General features: G+C 45.6%; 2 protein-coding genes across 6 annotated transcripts in view; one reads left to right on the forward strand and one right to left on the reverse strand.

Annotated features, from left to right (window-relative positions):
- The window catches only part of COL2A1 (collagen type II alpha 1 chain), a 64,620-nt gene extending 60,722 nt beyond the window's left edge, over window positions 1-3,898 (forward strand). For both annotated transcript variants that reach the window (XM_032786766.1, XM_032786767.1), the window contains 2 exons: window positions 1,828-2,070; window positions 3,752-3,898. In XM_032786766.1, the coding sequence (XP_032642657.1) occupies window positions 1,828-2,070; window positions 3,752-3,898 (390 nt within the window). The remainder of the gene's footprint in view (window positions 1-1,827; window positions 2,071-3,751) is intronic.
- On the reverse strand, window positions 357-18,580 carry TMEM106C (transmembrane protein 106C). Of its 4 annotated transcripts, none has more exons than XR_004374541.2 (9): window positions 18,515-18,556; window positions 17,570-17,778; window positions 16,840-16,903; window positions 15,167-15,326; window positions 14,935-15,075; window positions 12,770-12,819; window positions 12,383-12,436; window positions 10,816-11,070; window positions 357-3,885 (listed from the first exon to the last, which is right to left on the reverse strand). XR_004374541.2 is itself a non-coding variant. In XM_032786770.2 (8 exons), exons 2-8 carry the CDS (start codon window positions 17,748-17,750, stop codon window positions 10,908-10,910), a joined length of 813 nt encoding a protein of 270 aa, XP_032642661.1. In that variant the 5' UTR covers window positions 17,751-17,778; window positions 18,531-18,580; the 3' UTR covers window positions 9,215-10,907. The 4 variants fall into 4 exon arrangements, 2 of the variants coding, with proteins under 2 accessions (XP_032642661.1, XP_032642659.1); XR_004374542.2 differs by having other exon boundaries at window positions 3,849-3,888; XM_032786770.2 differs by lacking the exon at window positions 357-3,885 and having other exon boundaries at window positions 9,215-11,070; window positions 18,531-18,580.
- Window positions 18,581-23,104: the final 4,524 nt, after the last annotated feature.

Genomic DNA, 23,104 nt, shown 5'->3' on the forward strand with positions numbered 1-23,104 from the left:
CAGCATAGGGCACGGGTCACTTGTTGGAGGATTCTCTGAAGCTTGAGGTCTTCAAACCACGATTTGAGGACTTCAATAATTCAGACATAGGTTAGGGGGTTGTTGTAGAAGTGGATGGGTGAGATTCTGTGGCCTGCATTGTGCAGGGGATCAGACTAGATGATCAGAATGGTCCCTTCTGACCTTAAAGTCTATAAGTCTATGAAACCCCTCCAAAGAGGACTGATTCTCAAGAAATACTGAGCAACCGCCCTCTGAAAATCAGTTTTCTTTAAGATGTCTCAAGTTGGGCACCCTACAAAACCCCCTGGAATTACTAGTCCTTTTTGAAAATACAGGCTCAGGACTCAAGCTGGTTGATGTCATTGAACCTCAATGGAAATTTTAATCAAAATTTCAAACTCTCTTCCCCCCCTTTCCCCCCCCCCCCAAAAAAAACTTGGACAAAATTGGATCTGCTCCTGAGAAGTCAATATGTCTCTCACACACTGATGTAAACAGACATACTGACCCTGGGAAAGAGGGGATGTGTCATAAGTGGAGTGAAATCTGCAAAAGACATAAGAATTCTTATAATCTCTTCTCAATCTCGAGCATGCCAGGTAGTAGCAAAACATGCCAGGCCAGATTAATAAAAGTATTTCAGTAGGAGCTAGGCACCTAAATCCCTTTGACAAGCTGGTGCTTTGTATCCAAACGAGGCAATAGGGCATCTCCGCTATTAGAAAATGAGATCGTGATCGTGGGGAATTTTTTTATAGAAACTTTTTACTGTACTTGAGTGTTGCTTTTCCCTGGCTTCTTCTGAGAACTATCACACCTCATATATTATAATGAACTCTGCCCTACCCAAACACCCTTTTCCATCTCAGTAACAAGAGCAGGGCCTAGCAAGTGCGGAGCCTGATTCCTGGGGGCGGGGCTTGTACTCACCGGGCGGTGCGCGCCCAGTCTTCAGCAGCACTTCGATTGCCAGCTAGGGGAGGGGAGCCAAGGGGCTGGCCATGCTCTGGCTGGGGCTGCGGGACTGCTGCACTCCGACCAGAGCTCCAGCTGGGGTTGCGGGGCCGTGGGGCTGCTGTGCTCTGGTTGGAACTCCAGCCGGGAGCGCAGGGCCGCGGGGCTTGCAGTGCTCTGGCCGGAGCTCCAGCCAGGTTGCGGGGCCGTGGGGCTTGCAGCACTCCAGCTGGAGCTCCAGTCGTGGTTGCAGGGCCACAGGGCTTGCAGCGCTCTGGCCGAAGCTCCAGCCAGGAGAGTGGGGCCGCCGCGCTCTGGCCGGGGTCACAGGGCTGCCGTGCTCCAGCCAGAGCTCCAACTGTGGTCGTGGGGCCACTGCGCTCTGGCCAGGGTAGTGGGGCCCCAAAGACCCCGGCAGAGCGGACTGCCACCAGAGTGAGTAAAAAACATTAAAAAGGCACCTAAGGCGCAGGACCCGATTCCGGGGAATCGGGCGAATCAGCCTAAAGCCGGCCCTGAACAAGAACACCTTGACTTTTCCACACTTAGTTTTTAGTCTTGTTTAGCACAAAGGCCTTTAGATCTGGGGTGCCTTCGAAATTTAGAAGATGTTAACAGTTGGATGAGGGTGATGATTCTACAGTTCATGCCAACTTTCTGAAATTCCTCTTGAATTTTTTTAACCATGTGGGGTTTTCACAGGAGCCCAAGGAAGTTAGGCACCCAAGTACACTTGGAAGGCAATGGGAAAAGAGGTTGTCTTAGAAGATGTATTTAAGATTGCCTTCCATGATTGCCTTTACCTTCCTAGCTAACATTCGAGGCCCATTGCTACCCAGACTCACTAACCATCTCGATCTGTCCTTCCAGTTTAGCTATGGAGATGACAACCTGGCCCCTAACACTGCCAACATCCAGATGACCTTCCTGCGCCTCCTGTCCACCGAAGGCTCCCAGAACATCACCTACCACTGCAAGAACAGCATTGCCTACATGGACGAGGTTTCCGGCAACCTGAAGAAAGCCATCCTGATACAGGGATCCAATGACGTGGAGATCAGAGCCGAGGGCAATAGCAGATTCACATACAGTGCCTTGGTGGATGGCTGCACGGTAAGCTGATGGAAGTTACTGATGCTTAGGGTTTATATAACAGGGCATCTGCAAAGTGCTCTATACACATCAGCTAATTAATCCTCACAATGAACTAGGTTGGTTGATCAGCTAGTGCCACTATCCCCATTTCATGGGGAGACTGAGGCACAGGGTGTTTTTTAGGGTCGTCAGCATTTTCAAAAGCAGTGATTTTGTGCACCTCAATTTCTGGGAGATTAAGACATGGGCCTTCCTCATGGCACCTATTTCCCCTCTTGGAGATTGGGGCCCCATTGTGCTAAACATGGGTAATAGGCCTGAGCTACACTTAAAACGTACACCAGCATTAGTCAGGGTGTGAAAAAAACACTCCCTAGTGCCACAGCTACACCAACAGAGAGGGCTTGTCAGCACAGTTAGTTAACATTGTTCAGGGAGGTGGTGCCCCCACACCGGCAGAACTCTTCCTCCTCTCAGCGTAAACTGATCTATGCTGGGAGGCTATGCCGGTATCAACTTTATACTGTCGATTGCTGTGGTCAGAGGAAGAGTAATTCAGTTCCACAGTGAATTAAGCTCAAATAAATTCATTCTGAAGCCAAGCGTCAAGACAGATATTAGTGCAGTTTAACTAACCCACTTGAAGTTTATTCCTGTGAACATTTGAAAGTGTCAAGCCCTGCGCATCTCGCACTATCCCAGTGCCATGCTGAAGTCTGGCCTACACTTCAAATGCAGGTTGACATAGCTCTCGCACTTGGGGTGTGAAAAATCCACACTCCTGTGTGCCGCAGCTTTGCTGACCTAGTCCCCAGGGTAGATGCAGCCAGCTAATCAGAATAATGCTTTCATCGACCTAGCTATTGGCATCTGGGGAGGCATTGTTCCCGTAGTGAGTATAAAACCTCTTTTTAGCAGTGACGATAATTAATCACTGGAACAACTTACCAAAGGTTGTGGTGGATTCTCCATCACTGACAACTGTTAAATCAAGAGTGGCTGTTTTTCTAGAAGCTCTGCTCTAGGAATTACTTTGGGGGAAGTTTTAGGGCCTGTGTTGTTATACAGGAGGTCTGATCAGATTATTATATTCATAGGCACTGACTCTGTGGGTGCTGCAGGGCTGGTGCATCCACGGGGAAAAATTAGCAGGGGCTCTGCACCCACCGACAGCCAAGCTCCCCTCGCCCCCACCTCGCCTCCTCTCGCCCTCCCAAGCGCGCCACATCCCCGCTACTCCCCCTCCCTCTGAGCACTTCCTGCCCACCGCCTAACAGCTGTTTGGCAGGAGTTTGGACTTTCTGGGAGGGAGAGGGAGGAATGGGGATGCAGTGCACTTTGGGGATGAGGTGGAGAAGGGGGTGGAAAAAGGCAAGGTGGGGACTTTGGGGAAGGGGTGGAATTGGGGCAGAGCGGGGGCAGTGCAGGGGCGGAGCTGTGGGAAGGTGGGGGTTGAGCACCCACAGGGCAGAGGGGAAGTCAGCGCCTGTTATCACAATGGTCCCTTCTGGTCATGGAATCGCTGAATCTACACAATGGAGTAATGCTGGCATGGTGATAGTCCCCATAGCATAGGCATCCCCTGAGAACACACGTGTGAAATTCTAACCAGCCCAGACTGGGAATCTGTTCTTCAGAGAGGCCAGTTTTGATGGCATTTGCAGCATCTAGTAATCCCTGGTCTCATTCTCTCCCCCAGAAACACACTGGCAAATGGGGCAAGACAGTCATTGAATACCGATCACAGAAGACCTCGCGCCTGCCCATCATCGATGTTGCACCTATGGACATTGGTGGAGCCGATCAGGAGTTTGGCGTTGACATTGGGCCAGTCTGCTTTTTGTAAAAAGAAAAAAAAACTTTTTAAAAAAAAATCCAGTCCAATTCCATTAATTAAGCCCAAAACAAACCAACCCCCCACCCACCCCAAGGACCTGAGTACTTTCCAATCACTTATGACTTCTGCACTGATGGGTGAATCAATCCCCCAATTGCCATACATCCACACGCTTACATTTTGGACTATTATCTATTTCTAAAGCCATCACTGGGCAGACCGTGAAATAAAGTCACAGTGTTATTTATTTATTGTCTTCCTGTAAGACCTCTTGTGGGGTCAGACGGAGGTGGGAATCTAACTGGCAGGTGTGAAGGCCCCTCCTTACAAAATGGATGTCCCAAGTACAGGTATAACCAATCCTTCTCCCCCCAGTGTATATCATCAGCAGGAGTACTGTGTATAATACAACAAAAATGGTGCTATTATTGTAAAACAAGTCTGTATTTTTTAACATCAATTGATATAAAAAAAAAACTTTGTTGGAAAGTACAAGTTGATCTGAGGTTTTATTTTTTGTCTCTATCCATAGGAAGTTCCAGCATTCTGACGCTTTCCCTTCATCCCTTTCTCAGTTTAACCTCCCCTCTGCCCCCCTCAAACCAAGATAAAGGAAGTTTCAGGGTCCAGTCTCAAACTTCCCTGGTTTTAAGCTACCTCATATGAAAAAAAAAATAAAAAAATAAAAAATTAAAAAGGAAAAAAAAAATCTTGAAACTGATCACAGGAACAGACAACACAGAAGCCATGAGATTTCTGTAAGGGAAATCACTAATTCTACAAGGTAACGGTGCTGATCAAGGGACTTCTGGGCACATGCTCCCTCTTGTCTGTGGCAGGTTTAGTGGGAATACTTAAAGACAGGCGGGGGAACCTAGTAATGGCCCAGGGAGGCCGAGAGCGGCTCTGATCTGACATGTTGTTACATCTTCCTTAAGTCTTACACATTTGGTATTGCAGTAGCTGTCAAATGAATGGGATATACATGAAAACATTTGCCGTAATAAGGACTTAGGCGCTAGCTACTTAGAAGAAACTTTAAGATTTATTTCCAAATCTAAGCATGTGGATTGACCCCTAAAACTGCTTGCTAATTCTCCACACACCCCCCCCCAAGAGTGCCTTGCTTTCAAATGACCCTTTGGTGACATGAAGACTGGAACAAACCAATCAAAAAATATGTACTACTTTATATATGTAAAATAGACTTTTTTAAAAAATGTATTTTACAAGACCAATTTGAAGCATGGTAGAGAGTTCACACACACTATTTGTGAAACAACTCTGTTCCCCTGTCTTCCTCAGCCCATCTCCCTACTCCACTCTCTGATTTTTCCCACACTAAAGATAGAATGCTTTTCCTCTTAAAAAAATAGAGACACCGGTGTTGAATTTGTTTTTATTTGTATTCATTGCTGCCCAATGATGTAATCTTTGATAAATAATGTTTTATCATATCTGGGATCTTTCATGACAAACCAAAACACCACAAATAAAAAATTAATTAAAATATTTTAACTAAAATGGCTCTCATTTCATGATTTAATTAAAACAAGCTTCCTTCCAAAAAATGCAATTGCTAATTGGAAGAAAAATCTCTGTAGCTGAAATCCCTGCCCCCTCCAAAAATACATCTACTCATTCTGCACAGCTTTACCCCTGTGCTTAACCATCCTGCATAATTGTGCTGTCCCTGCACATGATTTTAATCACACATCTAATGAATTTTTTTTTTTTTTTTCTTAAAGGCCCAGCTCCTGGCCTCCAGTCATTACGTGAAACTCAATTTTCTTTTTTTTAAAACTACATAGAACTCTCAGTTGTACAGAAGAACTTGAAATTAAACCAAAAGGCTCAAAAAATCAGAAGGCAAATAAAAACCTCCAAATTTATTAAGTCCCATGATTTTTTGAGCCCAGACTCATGATTGTTGAATAGTTGGGGTTAGTGATACTGCACAGCTGTTAATAGAGCTAGTCCTGTGTCAAGTTAAATAGATGACTACATCCTTGCAGGATCAGAACCTTAATTTGTTGTCACAAGAATTTAATTTAAAACAGCCAGCTTGGAAGATTTATATATATGTTTTAAAGAGAGACACTTTGCAAATGCTTCTAATGTGGACTCATAACTCTGGCATGGGCCCATGCGGGAAACCACTACCCAGCAGCACTCTGTACAACACTTACAAATGCTGGTTGCAATGTGTTTGAAGGAATCAAGGGAGATGCACATGCACAGCCAGACAAAAAATACGCGCAACAGCTCCTAGTGAAACCAGTAAGCGTAATAAGATGTCCTCACGAGTAGTTAGTTACAAAGGAGGTCAGCATCTTTCCACATCCATAAAAATGAGGATAAAGAGGCACAAAGGGTACATGACTTGCCCAAGGTCTCCAGGCATAGGGCACAACCAGGAAAAGAACTCAGGTCTATGAAGTAGTCCCCATGTTAATTTAAAGGCTGAACCCCAAGTTTGGAAACCAGAAGGCAAATACAGGAAAAAGAACCCAAAGTTCACTGTTTTTAAAAGATCTCATGGCTTAAGCTAGTCTTATTGATTTGAAGCCCAATGATGCTTGAAGAAAAAACATGAAATACTCAAGAGTTTCTCCTGATAAAAACCATGAGATTTAGCAACACTAAGTGAGAGAAGAATTTGGCCCAGGCAGTAGGCATTTATCAGCCCCAATTACCCCACATGGGGGCAAGATGATGCTACTAAAATCATCGTTAACTTTGGAATTTCCTGTTACTCACACCTTTGAATCTTCATCTGTTATGCTGAATTCACAATTAGGGCTTTTTTCATTCAATTTCCTTGTTCTTTTCATCTTGAGACACACAAACTGAATAAAAAGAATGGAGCTTATTTTCAAGATGCAGATTCTAGCCTTGCACAAGTGCATGGTCTGTAACCACTGGCTCAGCTGAAAGAAAATGCAGTCCTCAATTTTTGGGAGGCATAATTCCCAGAACTGGCACTCCTCAATACCGTGAGGGTCAAGTAGGTACACAACTGAGAATGGGTGAAAATTATTGGCTTGCCTCCATCAGGGTCCTGAGGAAAAAGGACAGCGTGATTGTAGCTGGAAGGGTTTCTCCAGCTGGAAGGTGTAACATGGGTATGGGATAGAGAGAGTCAGTCAGCAAGGAAGTGGGAATTGTCGTTCGATCACAACCAACGTCACCTGAAAGTGAGAACAGGCGTGCACGTGCTACTGTTGTAGCCGGCGTTGCAAGATATTTACATACCAGATGCACTAAAGATTCATATGTCCCTTCATGCTTCAACCACCATTCCAGAGGACATGCTTCCATGCCGATGATTGGTTCTGCTTGATAACGATGCAAAGCAGTCCAGACTGACGCATGTTCATTTTCCATCACTTGAGTCAGATGCCAGCAGCAGAAGATTAATTCTCTTTTTTGGTGGTTTGGGTTCTGTAGTTTCCACATCAGTGTTGCTCTTGTAAGACTCCTAAAAGCATGCTCCATACCTTGTTCCTCTCCGATTTTGGACAACACTTCAGATTCTTAAACCTTGGGTCAAGTGCTGTAGCTATTTTTAGAAATCTCACATTGGTACCTTCTTTGCCTTTTGTCAAATCTGTTGTGAAAGTGTTCTTAAATGTGCTGGGTCATCAGAGACTGCTATAACATGAAATATATGCAGCATGTGGGTAAAACAGAGCAGGAGACATACAATTCTCCTCCCAAGAAGTACAGTCAAATTTAATTGACGCATTATTTTTTTTTTTTTTTAACCATCATCAGCATGGACACATGCCCTCTGGAATGGTGGCTAAAGCATGACTGTTTAGCATATTTGGCATACAAATACTTTGTTACGTCTGCTAAAAGTGCCATGCGAATGCCTGTTCTCATTTTCAGGTGACATTGTAAACAAGAAGCAGACAGCATTATCTCCTGCAAACGGTAACCAATCTTGTCTTAGCAATTGGCAGAATAAGGTAGGACTGAGTGGACTAGTATGCTCTAAAGTTTTATACTGTTTTCTTTGAGTGCAGTTATGTAACCAAAAAAAAAAATCTGCATTTGTAAGTCACACTTTCACAATACAGAGATGGCACTTCAGTACTTGTATGAGGTGAATTGAAAAATACAATTTCTTTTATCATTTTTACAGTGCATATATTCGTAATACAAAATATAAAGTGAGCAGTCTTGTAACAGAAATTAATATTGAGAATGTAGAAAAACATCCAAAAATATTTAGTAAATTTCAATTGGTATTCTATTTTATAACAGTGTGATTAATCAAGATTAATTTTTTTGAGTTAACTGCAATTAACTGACAGTCCTAATTATTAGACATAAATTAAGATTTGTGCAGGGGTTTGCCAGGGTTGAGCCCTGGTAACTCTGGGCTTGCCCCGTCAGTCAGGAAAGTAAAAAAAATTGCTTGTGCCCCAGCACCTCTTTCATTACAAATGAAGCACGGTTTTAGTTGTGAGTCACAGAATGCATTGCCCCCTTCAGAGCACACAACATCTGAAATATCCATGCGGTAAGGGGAGACCTTGAAAGAAGCCTGCTGCATCTGTGAGGTGCCTTCCAATGACTCAAGATGTGGGTGGCAGGAATGGATGACAGTCTCCCCCTTCCTGCTGTAGACAGAGTGTGGTATCCTAACAGCTGGATGCCCAGTACCTTCTTTACACTGCCCCTGAGCTGCAGGGCATACTGCATGCTGCCCCAGAATGGATGATATTTAAGTTAATGCTTTTACTCTGCTGCATTTTAGATGGTTCTCTGAAGTTCAGTGTTTGGGCTCTAACATTCACCAATTCAAAGGGAACAGAACACATTAGTACATTTGGTAAGATCCATACAGAGAAATGGGACAAAATGCAGATTAAAGGGATATGTTATCCAGGAAAAAAACGTTTGATGCTAGAGTACTTATATTGCAAACTCTTTGAGGCAGAGACCATCTCTATGTGGACACAGGAACTCCCACACTGGATCACAGCCAAGGTCCATCTAGTACAGTATCCCATTTCTGGCAGGGACCAACACTAGATGCTCCAGAGAAAGGTGTGAGAACACCAAAGTAGGCAGATGTTAAGCCCTCTGTGTGTTTGTACAGGTCCTGGCATGCTGGGGCACTGATCCATGATTAGGGACACCAGATACTACCGTAATACAAGTCAATAAGTATTGCAAATTAATAATACATGGATTAGCCAGCTAAGAAGTTAAGAGGGGTGCATCAGGCCAGTTGCAGTATAACATATTCAAAGTCCAGGGCAGAAATGCCGGAGATGAAAAGAGTCAGGGTCTACTCCATTCAAATGACACTTAGTGGTAAATAATCTCAGGTTTTATTTGTCTAGCAAGAGTCAGTTCTAGAAATTCTGCCAGTAAAGTGCAATTCTATACAATAGTAACATTTTCTTAAAATAAGGTTCATTTTCTACTTCACACCATGAACAAACAAGATTTCTTCAATGAAACATGTTAGATATTATCAGTTTTCTTTTCAGATTCTGACTGTTTGGTTTTTCCTCCCCACTAGCATAGCTATTTCCTCTAAAGCAAGATAGAGAAAGATGCCAGTTGATTTAGCCCAAAAGAAATGGGGAAGCTAAGTTGAATTACAGTGAATTTAAGAGCCCTGAAATCATGGTGTGCAAGAGTCTGGCTCTGAAGCAGCCTACAGAATCACTTGAAGTAAGGAGTTTAAAACTAAAATACCTTGTGCTTAGCCTTCTGTACCAGGGTTAAGTGGCTATTATACATCCTAAGATACAAACTGCATCACTAAAATGAGCATTTGAGACAGGCAACTTTCATTAACTTAAGTGAAATCAGTTCAAGTCTGCACTCAGCCAAATCCCCATGCAAAAGTGAGCCAATGTCTGGAAAAACTACACAAGGATACTGCATATGTAATCTTTAAATCCCTTCCTTTGGCAAAAATATACAGAAGTACAAAAATGCTATTCTAAAATATTGGCCCTTACAAATCAGTACAAAGTTTTCCTGCTAAAAGAAAGCAGCAAATACAGAGATCAAACTGCTCAGTGACAGGTTCCCTAGCTTCAGTGACACCCAACAACTTTAATTTCAACATATACCTAGAGCAGTAACTTCAAAACACTGCATGAAGGAAAAAGGCCCAAGAGCTATATGGTCCATACAAGGAAATCAGTACAACTCCTTTAGAGCGGTGAACCTATTGAAACACAGCCATTGCTAAGACAATAGGGTTTTGATACATTGTAGAGGGACATCCGCAGATAACTTGGTCAGTAAACAAACCACCACCCCAAATAGAACATATGCTGGTTAGCTCCAATTATTTCCCCTTCCAGCATCCATCACGAGTTCCAGCTACAGAGAATAAATACGAGCGCAAACCTCTCCTGGAATGACTACACGTAGAAATCCTACTAACAAAATGCCATAACATTTTAATGGTATGCTGTCACTAAGCAGAATGAGGGGCAAAAAGTTTCACTGAAATACCATGTTTGTCCAGAAAGGACAAAAAAAATAGAGCAGAGCCCACCAAACAGCAGCAAAATTCAATCCCCAGCATTTATCCCAAGGCAATGAGAGTCTGAAGCCTTCTTTGAATTTCATTAAGTCTTTCCATTGAAAGATATATTTAAAACAGTTCCTTGAATTCTTCTGGGTTCAATTCTAAGAAATTCATTGCAACAGCTAAATACCAGATTGATGTCAAAGTTATAAGTGGGTGGGAACTCAGCATGTTTTGGGAAGGATCAGATTGGATCACAAGTGGACACGCTCTCAAATCACTGCCCAAAAGGTAAGCTGTGCAGCCAAGATGCATATGCATTAACATGAAGTGCCACATGATTTCAGACACCTCCTGTTCACCCCAAGTTTCTCCAAAGACATCAACGATCCCTCTAATTCCATTTAAAAGTTACCTTATGATCCTGCTTACAGGTACATAATTCATAATAAAAGTCAGTCTGCATGATCACTTCCCAAAGAGAAGTATTAGTTGACTCAGTTGTCTTCAGAGTATCCTCCTCTCTTTGGTTACACTATCTAGAGTAGGTGGGGTGGACACAGGCCGAGGGTCCTGGACAGCTGTGGAATTAGCACCACAATCTACATAGTGATATGTTTCCAAGGAGCTCTGAGTCACATGGCCGATGTATGAGATTTTCACTGATGTTCTGGAAGAGAGAGATTCAGTTTAGCTCAGATAGGACAAGTAATATTTAATTGGCTTATTAAATGTAAAGACACTAATCTGGGAAGAGATTATGAAAATATCAGGACAGGAATAGGAGTGGCTCTGCTTTTTAGTAATCTCCTTCCCCTGAAAAACTGATGACTATCTTGGGCATTTATACAGCACTTATCACTGTGGTATAGAGATACCAAGATAAAGGATGTTTGTTAGTTTGTGGGACATTTTTCTTCATCAGAATTTGCTTAGGTGCATATCAGATTTTCACATTTATGCAACTAAGCTTTAACTGTTCTGCATTCTTCACAGCTGTTGGGGCCCGCAGCCTGCTGCAAATACAATCACCATACTCTTAAAGAGAGGCAGCTATCCACATCTGACTGTGCCCTAGTTAAAAGTGGAATCAAACTTCCCATGCCAAAAACTGAGACTGAAATGGGAATCACTGCTATACAGAAGGCACAAGGAATAGGCACATATAGCCCTCCCCTCTGCTGCTAATGGAATAGAGGAGAAAAAATGATCAAAGGCCCACCCAACTTCCACATTACGCAGCTTTTCTTTGCCTGCAGCCAGGGCTTGTCTCTGTAGCCCTTATTCACCTGGCTAGCCCTACTGCAATCAATCAGAATACTCATGAAAACAGAGCTAGAGATTAGGCCCCTAGATCACAGTGATGGGAATCGGCATGATAAATACTGAAAGTTTCTTCTGATACAACCATCACCTGCTTTGCCATCCCACTCCCAGTTCTTCCGCCAACTATCCTCTCCTACAGAGGGTGACCCACACTTTACACAGCCATATCTCCTAGCATCTGGCCAGACTTCCAGATACATGGAACTAGCTTGGGATGCTTCCCGGAAGGAATTGGTATGCAGTGCTACAGCTTTAACTCTCACGCTGTTAGCAACAGTGCTAGTCCCAAGCCCAGATTAAAGAGAAAGGTCCTGCTGTTGGGTGTGTGACCCACTAAGGCAAAATCTTACTGCAATCGAAAGAGTCCTGTTAAACCAAAACTTGAAGATGTTAGGTGAAAATGAAGCTCAAAACGCAAGTATGACAGATCTCAGTGAAGGCCAAAAGGAAGCTGACATCTCAAGACATCAAATCCTGATGACCAAATCTGCACATCTGGAAAGGAGTACCACAACTAGCAAGCGACCACAATCAGTGAAGGAAGTGGACTGCCCAATGTGTCAGCAGAACAGAAGGAACTCAGGTCTAAGTAGGGAGGTAATTTTGTCACTGCAATTCCATTTCCAGTGCAATAGAGCATAAGAAGAATTACATACCTCATGAAGATCACTATGTTATGCACCGTGACCTTGGGTAATGTGCAAAAGAAACTGTAAGAGACCAACACAGAGAAACATGTTGGAAGAAAGACTAAAACAGAGTTTGATTCATAACAAAACTTTAGAAAGGCATTTTTTACATTTCTTGGGCATCCTGGAACTCCCTTTTTGCTTTGGGGCTGCTCTGGCTGAACTGTCCAGAAAATTTAACAATTTTTTTAATGTTTAAAAAGTGTGGCACAGATGACCTATCAGGTCTGGTATTTCTGACCAACAAGAACTCGTTAAATAAAGCTGCAGGAGTCAGATCTGTTTACTTAGTGATATCCAATTTAAGCAGATTCTTTGCACGAAATATAGAGATAAATAATAAATAATCCTTACTACACATAGGAGAAAGGTCCACCCATCTCTGATTTCACAGTGAAATTCACCTGAAAAGGACAAGAGAAGACATGTTCAGCAAATAGTATAATGAATCAGAAGTTAGAGATGCTAGTGACCATCAGTATTAAACCAAGTCAGGTTATTCCCTACAATATGTTCTCCAGTGCTTTGTCCAATCCAGCTATAAGAGACTCTAGTCTCCTTGCATCTATTTCACCATTCAAAGCCTAATCCACACAACTATCACCAAGTTAGGAAACAGAGAAATACCACAGCTGAAATTTGTTGTGGGGCAGGACCCAACAATGCTGTAAACTGAGTCTCTTGACTTGGTTACAGGTGTGCTGTAGATGGTTAGTCTGTACATCTCAGTGTCAGGAAGGTTCTCCTTCTAGCCTAGATTCTCCCTTGTTTCATCCTATTACTTCTAGTTATACTCTCATTTCACCCCTTTAGATAAATTTTTCCCTCTTCTAGCCATTCACAGCATTCAGATATTTGTTAGCCAACACACCATGAGTGACATTTAAACCAGTTTCTTTTAATCCTTCTTCCCAAGTCAGCCTCTTTCACCCCCAGAAGCATTTCGGTTGTTTGGATTTCTCCAGTTTATCAGCATCTTTCCCCTGGAACCCAACAATACATTCCAGATGCAGCCTTGCCAGAGCTAAACAGAAGGAGATTACCATAACATTTCTTTATAGTGGTCCCAAAAGCTGCATCAGGTTCTTTTTTACTGTTTTGTTTTGGCTTTTTTGGGGGGCTGGGGGGAGGGGGAATTGTCATATCACTTGGCAAGCACTAAGACTTGTAGATTTTAATATAACCGCTTACCAATTACTTCTTGACTAAACTGTCCAGACTCACCTCGTCCCATCCAACTTACTTGGTTAACTCTTGTAAAAACAGTTCAAAGTTCAGTCATTAAAACCCATCAACTTCCCCAGTGTCTATCCAGCATTTTCTTCTTTCATCAATATATGTAGTAGACCCTTCATTCCTATTAACTCATCCTGCCTTTTTTGGGTGGAGAGGGGGGACGGGACGGGGAGGGAGAGTGTCATAAGTAGATAGGTAAGGTAAGGGTTAATTTTCTTTTGCCTGTAAAGGGTGAACAAAGGGAACCAAACACCTGACCAGAGGACCAATCAGAGAACTGGATTTTTTAAAAGTCAGGGGCGGGAATTGTGTACTCTTGGTCTTTTTTTGTTTATCCCAGAAATGGAGCAAACAGCTTTCCTGCTAACTCCTATTTCCGTCTAAATTTTCCTACAAAGTGTGAGTACAAAGGAACACAAAGCTCATCACAGCCGAATTACTTTGTTTCCTTTTTGTACTTACAGATGTTTAGGAGATGATTTGAAAGAAGAGGAGGTTAGCAGAAAAGCTTGCTTTCTCACAGCCGAGGAAAACAAAAAGACCCAGCAAATCAACACACCTGTAAATACAACACAAAGCTCCTCACAGCCGAATTACTTTGTTTCCTTTTTGTACTCACAGATGTTTAGGTGAAGATTTGAAAGAAGAGGGAGTTAGAAGAAAAGCTTGTTTTCTCACAGCCGAGGAAAACAAAAAGACACAGAAAAAAGCCAAAAACCTGCAGAGGTTCCTACCCTTCCTTTTGAAAATCCTGTTTCCTGATTGGTCCTCTGGTCAGGTGTTTGGTTCCCTGTGTAACCCCTTTACAGTAAAAGAAAATTAACCCTTACCTTACCTATCTACTTATTCCTATTAACTCATCCTGCCTTTTTTGGGTGGAGAGGGGGGACGAGACGGGGAGGGAGAGGATGCTAGATTTGTTCTTTTCCTGCTAGCCTTAACATCTTTATTCTTGTCTAGTCCAAGCCCAATTCTCCATTTCCAGTACAGGCTGTGTTTAGCCACACAAGGAACTGGTCAGAGATGTGAAGCTTCACTAGTGATATCTCATCACTTGCATTCTAATGTAGCTATGGGTCCCATCTGGTTAGTGTATGAGCTGGGAGGAAAGGAAGAAGGGAGGGTGTCTCTCTCCATACAGAAGGTCCCGCTCATTAGCACAGGAGCCTCAGCCATAAGTCATCTAACTTTTTCCGTTGAAGTCATTTGGCTGTGGGTCACTTCCAAAGCCCAGTATTACCAGCAGTAGGGCATGGTTCAATACTCAAGAAAGGCTGTAATACCAGTTTGTCGCTCAGCGGCTGGATGCGGGACACATTGGTAATCTGTTGGGTTCCAACCACAGTGTTCATGTACTGCACCTGGCTGGCTAGGCTGGTTACTGCAACTGAATAGAAATTGGAGTTTCTGATCCTCAGAGTGGTCTGTATCAAGAAAGAGAGAAGACATCAGAATCCGAGTCCTCCAGAGTCCAGCAGCAAACTCACTCAGGCAAAGGATTAGACAGAGCTTTACCGTGATTGCAAGAATGACAATGGAGTTTTTCTGGTCGAACCAAACTTGAACCCCTTTGATGCCCTCATCATCCACAAGGACCGAGTGTGGAAACAGGAAGAAAATCACCAGCCCTGATATCAGAAGGCAGAGCAGCACAGACAGCAGCACATAGAGCTTCCTGCAACAGACATGAACATTTTACCCACTTTGCCCTAAGACTGCACTTGTGACTGGAGTCTCAATTTACAAACATGAACTGATTTTAAAAGGTTCCGTGGAAGGTAGGAAGCATATTATCCCCATTTTATGTATGCATGAACCAAGACACAGAGGGACTCAGTAACCCAGTAAGTCTTTGGAGCGGTCTTGAGGAAACCACAGATCTGAGCTACTTGTATGGTCCCCATAACCATAGCATCAGAGCACCTCACAATCTTTAATGTATTTATCCTCACAGCACCCCTATAAGATGTAAAATAGTGCAGGGCTATCATTTCCATCTGGAGAACCAAGGCAGAGATGCTAAGTGACATGCCCAAAGACAAAACAGAACATATGTGGCAGAGCAAGGAAATGAACACAGTCCTCCCAAGTCTTAGGTTAGTGCCCAAACCATCGGACCAACCTCTCTCTCTCTCTCATCAAGTCCTGGCTTGTTTATTTAAAGCCAATGGCCACGGTTTCCTCCCATACAATGAGAGACTAGATCAGGGGTCGGCAACCTCTGGCATGCGGCTCACCAGGGTAAGCACCCTGGCGGGCCAGGCCAGTTTGTTTACCTGCCACGTTGGCAGGTTCAGTGGACCGCGGCTCCCACTGGCCGCGGTTCACCGTCCCAAGCCAATAGGGGCGGCGGGAAGTGCTGCGGGCTGAGGGATGTGCTGACCGTGGCTTCCCGCCACCCCATTGGCCTAGGATGGCGAACCGTGGTCAGTAGGAGCTGCGATCAGCTGAACTTGCCGATGCGGCAGACAAACAAAGTGGCCTGGCCCACAGGGTGCTTACCCTGGCGAGCCGCGTGCCAGAGGTTGCCAACACCTGGACTAAATCACCAGCTGTTACTAATGAAGTTCTAGCAGTACCAAAACACTCTAAAAACCAGGAGAAGGCGAAAAAAAGACTGAAAGAACAAAGGATTCCCTGAAAAAATATCAAGTGCTATACATAAACCACTCCCCCCAGCTATCAGACAATGCACCTGAGCTTCCCTGGAGAAACATCACAAATAGTAAGTGCTATTCTTAGACAAATAAAATTAAATTGGATAATGTATCTAAATGGCTCAAATAAAAAACTGGAGACATTTTACCAAAAAGAAAGGGATTGAGTGTACCAAAAAATGTAAACATGGCACTCAGAGTCATTTCCCCCCTTTACTGTTTTCAGTCTGGTGCTTCTGATGTTGATAAGCCAGTTTCTTTTAAGATTGTAAAAGGCATGAAGCTATGGGGTTTTCATGCACACCCCAAGAGTGAGAGTTAATGGGAAATATTTAGTGACAGCTAAAGAAGTGTTTGATGGCATTATCTTAGATTAAACTAAAGCATGGAAGGCACCACAGAAGGAAATGCAGAGTCAGTGCAATATTTAGTTGTGGCAGCACAACCAGCCACCAAATGAGGAGCAGCCACATTTATTCTTCATGAGAAAGATTAGTGGACATGCATTAGACTCTTTTACTCTGAACTTACGTTCTCTGGGGACGGAGCCTCTGGTCACTGTATGGTATTAGCGCCACCAACTCATTTACCTGCTCTAGAAGACAAAAGGAAAAAGCTTTGTCAATTCCATCCATTTGCAAGGTCACTATGCACTAAGCTCCCTAAAACTGAGGGCACTGGAAATGACTAAAAGCTGCCAAGGGTTTCTGGGTATGTATTTTAATATTGTGCTCCCTCAACATGAGAAGGAACATTCTTTTCTAGACTGTAGCAGACAATACAAATATCACTGTTACCAACTGGCTGGGTTTGGATAAACAGTCTCATTGCTTCCTTGACTTAACAGTTAAAGAACACCATGGGACTGATGGCCCCATGATGAGACTATCTAGTCCAAGAAACCTTTTCTTCTTAGTCCAGTGCCTTAAGATTCTCAAACACTATTTAGGAGCTTTGGTCTTGGGAAGTGACCAGGCTTTGAAAAGAGAACTTGTTAGGAGATATATGATGAGTACAAACCTAATTCACCGCACAGTATTTTCTACACAAAAAGTTCATTCAATAACTTTTTCTATACAACAGGAGAAACTAAAACAGTAGCAGAAAGAGAAACAAGCAAGTACACTTTAGAAGAGATTTGTAAATCAAAGAGGGAATTTTTGAACCAGATCCTGAGATAAGAGTTTTACCTAAAAAAGGAAGGTTTCCAGCCCATGTGTAAAATGCTTTGGGATTGAAGTTGCAATACAGATAGGTTTACCTGTGGGAATACAGCCAGTGCCTTGGCAAGTTGGGCAGGTGATGCTGTCCCGACCTGTGAACTCAACATATGGAAACTTGGCAATGTCTTCCTCACGATCTCTGCTATCTAGCAAGTCCTCATCATTCTCTCTTCTCTGCCTGGAAGACACATTACCACCGAGAGAGAACAGACACCCCATGGCAACAGATGAAGAGTTGCTGGCTGTCCTAGAACGAAAGTTGGGAAGAGCACGGCTCGTGATCAGATAGGATTTCTAGATCTGCCTGTCTGATCCCCTCCCTCCTTCACTGAGGGACAAGCTGCTCTTCATCTAGGAGGTATACATCTCCCCTATCCACACTGAGGGCCAAAACCCTCCTTAAATGCCCCCTCCCGCAAAAAATGCCTCCTCCACCTGCGCTCCCCCCCCACTGAGGCATTCACCCCTCTCACTCCAGAGAAATAACCCCCCTCCCTTTCAAGAGAGGTACCTCCTCTCCACAGATATCTCCCCCCCTCACCAAAAAGGGCCAAACCTCCCCACCTCCAGGCGAGATACCCCCCCACCGCTCTGCTTCTATCAAACCAGAAACCCCAGGGCCAACCACCACCCCACCCCTTCCTTCCCTTCTCCCAAGGCCACCCTGCCTCAGTGGCCACCCCACACCCCTCCCACGGACACCCCGCCCCCGCAGGGACCGAGCCTCCTCCCTCAGTGGCCACCCCACACCCCTCCCCCGGACACCCCGCCCCCGCAGGGACCGAGCCTCCTCCCTCAGCGGCCACCCCACACCCCTCCCACGGACACCCCGCCTCCCCGCGTTCTCCCCCTCAGGGACCGAGCCGCCTCCCTCTGCGGCCACTCCCCTCACAAACTCCCCGCAGGGACAAAGCCCCCGCCCCAGGGACGACGACCCCACTTCGCCCCCCTCCCCTCAGGGGCCCCAGCGCGGCCCTTCGCACCTGCCGGGAGTCTCACCCTGACAAGCCCGCTCCCCGCACTGCGCATGCCCAGCTCAAGCTCGGCTCCCTACAACTGCGCTTCCGAACGCGACGCGCGCAGGTGGGCGGAGTGCACGGCTAAAGGAAGCTCCGCCCCTCCGGGCACAAGGCGGGGCAGCCGTACTGCGCATGAGCAGAGAGTGCGAAAAGGCGGGGCAGAGGGCGAGGGAAGACTCCGCCTCCCATTGACCCGCCCCGTTCTTCTCCGCCCCTAGCACCCACACTGCGCACGCGCGACAAAAGGGCGGGGCCATGGTGAGGTAAGAGCGCGCGGTGACGGTGAGCCGCACCCGGGTTTATCCTTGCTAGTGCGCATGCGGAAGGGCAAGAGGCGGAGGAGACACACGTATAGAAGACTCCGCCCTTAAAAAAAAAATCTTGCGGGAGGGGCCCCCATTCAGTACGCATGCTCTTGAGCCTGCCCCGCTCTCACTGCGCATGCGCCAAAACGGGACGCCTCCCTCCCGGGCCTATGTGATTGCGCATGTGTTCTCCCTGTGGTCTTAGGGTCTTCCTGCGCATGCGCCCTGTGGGGAGTCAGGGTGTGTCTGTGTTTGGGCGACAGAAGGGCCCCTGGCGAGTGAGTGGTGAGGGTGTTGCTATGACGCGAAGGGCCCTCCCCACTGATGGGGCTTGGGTTGCAGCTGCCTGCTGCCCACTTGTCCGGCTAATAGTGGTTGCAGAGTGCAAATTCATGTTACCATCATTAGGTTCCAGGGTTAACATAATGAGTTTGCTAGATGCAGGAGAGCCTGGCCTGATCCTCCTCTGCTTTGTACCCCCACCACAGTTCATTGACCCCGCCCCTTACATAGTCATTTACACCAGTGCAAATTCTGGTTTGGTAGCATTTTAAATGGTGTAAATGGCTGGTCAAGGTGCAAGGTAGCAATGAAAGGAGATCTTTTATGGACCCAAGTCTCTGTTAAGCAGTACCTGGTGCAGCCATTTCACCAGTGGAAAATGCTACCATTCTGATTTGGGCAGTGCAGAAGTGACTGGCCTTGGGTTGTCACCTGTCCAGGTTTTCCCAAGACTATCTCTTTCATGAGGTAGGTAGCCTGGGAAATCTGCAAGGCTATCCAATAGCACTGCCAGCTGCCCCATTTTATGGGCTCAGGACCATCCCCGTTCTCCCTGGTTTTTGTACCTCAGAGTAGCAGCTCTTCTTGGTTCTGTTTTGCAGTTTATTCCTATGCAGAGTGTAAGATGCTGCCAAATCAGAAAATCGTGAGAACACCTTACCCTTAGGTTTGGTCTACACAAAAAAGTTACATCAGCACATCCCTGATGGACATAGATATACCAACAAAAACCCCAGCGTGGATGCGGCTATGTTGATGGAAGAAGGCTGCTTTCGAGTGGCTAACGGCATGTGGGGAGGTGGTGTAACCTGTGGAGCTTGGCTGTCATAGGCTCATAGGGTAGACACACCCTTACCTTGCACAGGTATAGAAAACTGCACATGGTGAAAGGCTGGGGAGAATCAGGCCTCATGGGGCGGGTGTACGTTCGTTTAATGCAAGCTTAAATTTTGCTGCACAATTCTGTGGCAGGTACTGAACTTTCCGACAAACTCTGTGGTTGCAGAATTGCGTAATAGTTTCCCATCACTCTCTCTTGGTTCTGCCCACACTCACAGTTAACGCACAAAGTTTGACTCACTGGAGCTGCAGTAGCAGCAATAATCTAGATTGAAAGGATGTTTTCCTGCCTTTATGGTGGCTCTTGAGGTTAATATCAGTAACTTCAATAAACCAGGGACAGGAAACGGGCCTTTTTCAATTCTGCTTCTTGTCGCCCATAAAAAGCTGTGAGCAGGGAATTCAGTTTACGTCACAGATGTTGTAAAGAAAACCAGAGAAAAATGATGAATACGTGGGCAGACTAAGAAATGAGGAATCGAATACTGGTCTACGCACAATTTTCATACCGATATAACTATTTTAAGGGATATGAAGAGGTGGACGAGCCTTTCTTCAGGCAACTTACAGAAGTTACTAGATCACAGGCTCTGGTTCTCACGGGGGACTTCAATCACCCCAATATCTGCTGGGACCGCAATATAGCATAGGCGCCAACTTCTCCTGGTGCCTGTGGATGATTGACCCACCCCCGGCCCCGCTCCCACTCCACCCCTTCCCCGCCCCCATTCCAACCCCTTCCCCAAAGTCCTGCCCCAACTCCACCTCCTCCCTGCCCCTATTGGACTGGGAGGAGAAGTGGGGATGCGGCACACTGAAGGGAGGAGGCAGAGGTGGAGGTGAGGTGAGCTGGGTTGGAGAGCTTGGCTGCTGGTGGATCCACCCACCAATTTCTCCCCGTGGGTGCTCCAGCCCCAGAGCACCCACGGAGTCGGCGCCTATGCAATACAGCAGTGCACAAACAATCTAGGAAGTTTTTGGAAAGTGTAGGGGACAATTTCCTGGTGCAAGTGCTAGTGGAACCAACTAGGGGCAGAGCTCGTCTTTACCTGCTGCTCGCAAACAGGGAAAAATTAGTAGGGGAAGCAAAAGTGGATGGGAACCTGGGAGGCTGAGATGGTTGAGTTCAGGATCCTGAAAAAAGGAAGAAAGGAGAGCAGCAGAATACAGACCCTGGACTTCAGAAAAGCAGACCGCTGCCGAAATGCCGCTGATTTTCGGCGGCGACGCCTCTTGATGCCACCGCTTCTCGGCGACATTTTGGCAGATGCTTGTTCACCGGTCACGGTCCTCAGTGGCTCATCATCCGGCACCCACCACTCGGAAAAGGTTGGGGACCACTGATCTGGAGGATGGCGTGGATTGCACCCTCAGCAAGTTTGCAGATGACACTAAACTGGAAGGAGTGGTAGATACGCTGCAAGATAGGGATAGGATACAGAGAGACCTAGACAAATTAGAGGATTGGGCCAAAAGAAATCTGATGAGGTTCAACAAGGACAAGTGCAGAGTCCTGCACTTAGGATGGAAGAATTCCATGCACTGCTACAGACTAGGGACCAAGTGGCTAGGCAGCAGTTCTGCAGAAAAGGACCTAGGGGTTACAGTGGATGAGAACTGAATATGAGTCAAACAGTGTGCCCTGTGCCAAGAAGGCTAACGGCATTTTGGGCTGTATAAGGAGGAGTATTGCCAGCAGATTGAGGAACATGATCATTCCCTCTATTCAACATTGGTGAGGCCTCATCTGGAGTACTGTGTCCAGTTTGGGGCCCCATACTACAAGGATGTGGAAAAATTGGAAAGAGTCCAGCAGAAGGCAACCAAATGATTAGGGGTCTGGAGCACATGATTTATGAGGAGAGCCTGAGGGAACTTGGATTATTTAGTCTGCAGAAGAGAAGAATGAGGGGGCATTTGGATAGCTATTGCACCTCCATCACACTCTTCTCTGATCTACACTTTTTTTCAGGAATGTGCATGGTTACATCCATTTGAGATGGAGATATGGAAGCTGCAGTAGCTGCCAGGTCACCTGCACTCTTACTAACTGGAAGATCAGGCATCTCCTCACCACTCACATCCTCACTGGGGCCGGAAGGCTCACCGTGAACATTTGTGTCTATGTATCTCAGGAGAGCTCCTTCCTGCTTAGATAGAAAAGCTTCATTTTCTTTCTTTCTTCTTCTGAATGCTGCCCAGGAGGGACGTTTTCTTCTTTCACTCATTACTGGTGTTCTGTGCCAGCTACAGTGGCTCTCAACACTCAATTGAAGGGACAAATAAGCAGGCTGGTAGCAGGGCCTGAGTGAGGGAAGATATCAGCATCTTAACTGGCTCCTGTTACTTCAGTTGACTGCCTTTTCTCCTCAAGTGGGTTCAGGGAAGCAGCAGGAAACAGGAAGCTCCCTGAGAAGCTGGTGTTAATCTGTCCAGGCTCCTGGGGATGCTGGAGAGGTACATAAGAGGCTCCTCCTCCTCTCTCTCCCTGCAGCTCCTGCTGCTTTGTGTTATTCCCTCTCACCTTTTCTTCTGCTTGTCTGTTATGTCTCCTGTACCCTCCTTCCTCCAGGACAGCACTCCACCATCTCTGTGCATCTAGAGCAGAGAGAATACATATGCACCAGCAGCAGACACAATTTTCTACACTCTGGATCCTAATCACGCCCCCCCTACAGTCTGGCACCTGAGGCGGTCGTCTCAGTTCACCTCATGGTAAGGCCAGCCCTGGGTGGCTCTGGGGTCAGCCACCTTGGCCCCTGCAGAAGTCACAGAAAGTCACGGAATCCGTGACTTCCATGACAGACACGAAGCCCCATCTATGTGGCAGATTGGTGGTGGACTGAGAGGGCAGCGCCTTCAGAATTGTCCTCAGTTCCTAGCCTGCTTATTTGGGGACATATTGACTGTACACTATTAATAAGGGACATTGAAAAGACTTTTTTAATACATGTAAGCCAGAGTGATAACATTCACCATCTGATGTGTCTATGGCCCCTGTTCTACAGCTGGCCTGGTTTGGGTGGTCTGCTGTGCCCATAAAAATGATTATTATTTAGTTGGTGTGTTATGGGAGCATGTTGGACACCAGTAACAGACCAGGATATCCCATTGTGCTAGGCACTGT

Source organism: Chelonoidis abingdonii, chromosome 26, assembly GCF_003597395.2.
Source record: "Chelonoidis abingdonii isolate Lonesome George chromosome 26, CheloAbing_2.0, whole genome shotgun sequence".
In the NCBI taxonomy this organism is placed as follows: domain Eukaryota; kingdom Metazoa; phylum Chordata; order Testudines; family Testudinidae; genus Chelonoidis; species Chelonoidis abingdonii.